This window comes from Nerophis lumbriciformis, linkage group LG08 (genome assembly GCF_033978685.3).
Source record: "Nerophis lumbriciformis linkage group LG08, RoL_Nlum_v2.1, whole genome shotgun sequence".
NCBI lineage: Eukaryota > Metazoa > Chordata > Actinopteri > Syngnathiformes > Syngnathidae > Nerophis > Nerophis lumbriciformis.
Genome location: NC_084555.2, coordinates 45,899,331 through 45,902,500, shown reverse-complemented (window position 1 = coordinate 45,902,500; position 3,170 = coordinate 45,899,331). Strand labels below are relative to the sequence as shown.

The 3,170-nt window shown below is 34.9% G+C and overlaps 1 protein-coding gene across 1 annotated transcript in view; it reads right to left on the bottom strand.

Moving 5' to 3' along the window:
- plekhd1 (pleckstrin homology domain containing, family D (with coiled-coil domains) member 1) overlaps positions 1-2,968 on the bottom strand; it is a 25,324-nt gene extending 22,356 nt beyond the window's left edge. The window contains exon 1 of the mRNA XM_061969045.1: positions 2,788-2,968. Within this exon, the coding sequence (XP_061825029.1) occupies positions 2,788-2,942 (155 nt within the window). The 5' untranslated portion in view covers positions 2,943-2,968. The remainder of the gene's footprint in view (positions 1-2,787) is intronic.
- Between the last annotated feature and the right edge of the window lie 202 nt (positions 2,969-3,170).

Here is a 3,170-nt window from a genome sequence, read left to right as displayed (position 1 = left end):
CACTTGTACTCCTTACTTCTACTCATTACTACTAACGTGTACTTGATAGTTCTTGTACTTTTGATCTGTACTCATTACTTTTTGGTATTTCTTACTTTTACCATTAATTCTTGGTAGGTCGTCCTTGTACTTGTTACCTGTGGTCGTTAATTCTTACTCTTTACTTAAGTTAAAGTTAAAGAACCAATGATTGTCACACACACACTTGGTGTGGCAAAATTATCCTCTGCATTTGACCCATCACCCTTGTTCACCCCCTGGGAGGTGAGGGGAGCAGTGGGCAGCAGCGGTGGCCGCGCCCGGGAATCATTTTTGGTGATTTAACCCCCAATTCCAACCCTTGATGCTGAGTGCCAAGCAGGGAGGTAATGGCTCCCATTTTTATAGTCTTTGGTACGACTCGGTCGGGGTTTGAACTCACAGCCTACCGATTTCAGGGCGGACACTCGTACTTGTAAATTCTTGTTACTTCTTGAACTTTTTACTTGTACTCATTACTTCTTACTTGTACATGATACTTCTTACTTGTTACTTACTGGACATGTTACTTGTACACATTATTTCTTTCTTGTCCTCATTACTTCTTGTTGTTTTCTTACTTGCAACTTGGACTTTTTACTTTGATTGATTGATTGAAACTTGTATTAGTAGATTGCACAGTACAGTACATATTCCGTACAATTGACCACTAAATGGTAACACCCCAATAAGTTTTTCAACCTGTTTAAGTCGAGGTCCACGTAATCAAATCACTTGTATTCATTACTTTTTACTTGTACGTGATACTTCTTACTTATTGGACATTTTACTTGTACTCATTACTTCTTGTTTTTTCTTACTTGTAACTTGTTACTTCTTGGGCGTTTTACTTGTACTCATTATTTATTACTTGTACTCATCACTTCCGACTTGTACTAGATACTTTGTAATTGTTACTTATTGGACATTTTACTTGTAAGCAGTACTTATTGTTTTTTCATACTTGTAACTTCTTGGGACTTTTTTACTTGTACTCATTACTTTTTGGTCCTTCTTACTTGTACTCATTACTACTTATACTTGATAGTTCTTACTTGTACTTTTTACTCATACTCATTACTCTCTAGTACTTCTTACTTTTACTCATTACTTCTTGGTACGTCTTCCTTGTACTTGTTATCTGTACTCGTTAATTCTTAGTCTTTACTTGGTACAGTCCTTTTTAATTGTACTTTTGCTTCTTACGTGTGATCATTACTTTGTTAGTTCCCGGTACTTCTTGCTTATACTTGTAACTTCTTGGTCTTTTTACTTGTACTCGCTACTTTTATTTATTAATTTTTACTTGTACTTAATACTTCTTACTTGGTTGAGTATTTCTTATTTGTACATGTTATTTCTTACTTTTTACTAGGTACAGTACTTCTTACATTTTACCTCTATGTACAGTAGCACTTGTTACTTATTACTTTATTTCCTCTTACTTGATACACTACTTCTTACTAGGTACAATACTTACTTTTTACTTGTTCTTAGTGCGTCCTGGTAGTTGTTACATGTAATTTGTACTAATTAAGTTCAGTCCACATTAACTTTAGTCTAAGAATAAATCAAGTTAGGGCAGATACATTTTTTATGCATTTTCTGTATCTGTAATAAACTTTTGAAGTTAACCGTGTTACAAAAAAGATCAGTTAGAATAATACATAATGTTGGATATAGAGAACATACAAACCCTTTATTTATTAAGTCAAAAATATTAAAGTTCGGTGATTTGGTAAAATTGCAAACAGCTAAAATGATGTACAAAGCAAACTATAACCTGCTACCAAAGAATGTACAACAATTCTTCTCAACTAAAGAGGAGAAATATAACCTTAGAGGAAAAAAATAATTTAAAACATTTATATGCACGTACAACACTTAGAACTTTTAGCATATCAGTATGTGGAATTAAATTATGGAATGGATTAAGTAAAGAAGTTAAAAATTGTACTGATATGATCCAGTTTAAGAGGTTGTTCAAAATAATAGTGCTTACAGAGTACAAAGAAGAATAATTATGAGAAATACTTCCAACCTTATTGAAAATAAGATATTCTTCATCTCAGTATGTTAATGACTGAATTAATTAATTACATATTACAAAACTGTTGTATACTAATTCATAGATGTTATTTTATTATATAAAAAGGTCAGTAAATTATTCTATATATTTGTAAACGCTTTGAAGCGGGAAAGGGGTAGGATTAAATAAGCTTTGCTTCTTCCTATTCCTTTTCGGGCATGATGTAAAATGAAATGATATGAAATTGTGTGATGTATTATGATGTAAGTGTGTTCATGTTCTAAATAATCTAAAGAAAGAAATAAGTTCAATTGTTGAGATGACTTATTTGTTTTCTGCTAGTGTTTGAAGTATTATTTGTGTACAAATGTAAAGCGAGCAAACTGACTGTGATCTACTTGGCACAAATCAAAACAAACGCAGCTAATTAAAACGTCTGATGCTTTAACTGTTACGTCATCGTGAAACTCTGAAGTTTACATCAATCAAATCTGTATGGAATGTTTTTACTATTCTCGTCACTTTTTATGCATCTGAGCAAATAATACTATATAACATATGCCCTGACAATTTTGGAAATAAAGTCACCAAAATAGTAGAAATTATGCAGAATTATTTTTTTTAACCAACAGAACTAAGAAGCAGCTTTATTCCAAGAAGCAGGTAGAACATAAAGTATCACAAAGGCAGACTTTTTTGTATAAGGTAGTGTTGGACGTACTAAAGTCTAACCAACTGACCTGCGGGACCACTTGGCCGAGGGTCGTCCAAAGGGTCTCTTCCACAGGACGCCGTGCAGCTGCACCTTGGTGCTGATGTCCAACGCTTCCGAGTCCGACTGCTCCATGGACGACCAGGGTGACAACACGAAGCTTCTGGACGAGGACGAGAACATCCTCACTGATTTCCCGGCAGGAAGAGGAGGGCGGGGGCGGGAACGAGGACGTGGAAAGAAGAATCAAAGTTATGAAACATCGATTAAAAAAAAAAAAAAAAAGAGTCAATAACAATTATCCAGCAGCAGCACACCAGGCTGCACACTAACCCTCAATAACTCAGCAGGGCGGAACGATGCAGCTGCCAATATGCTCATCAGCTGTAGGCTGAGGGAGGGAGGGAGGGA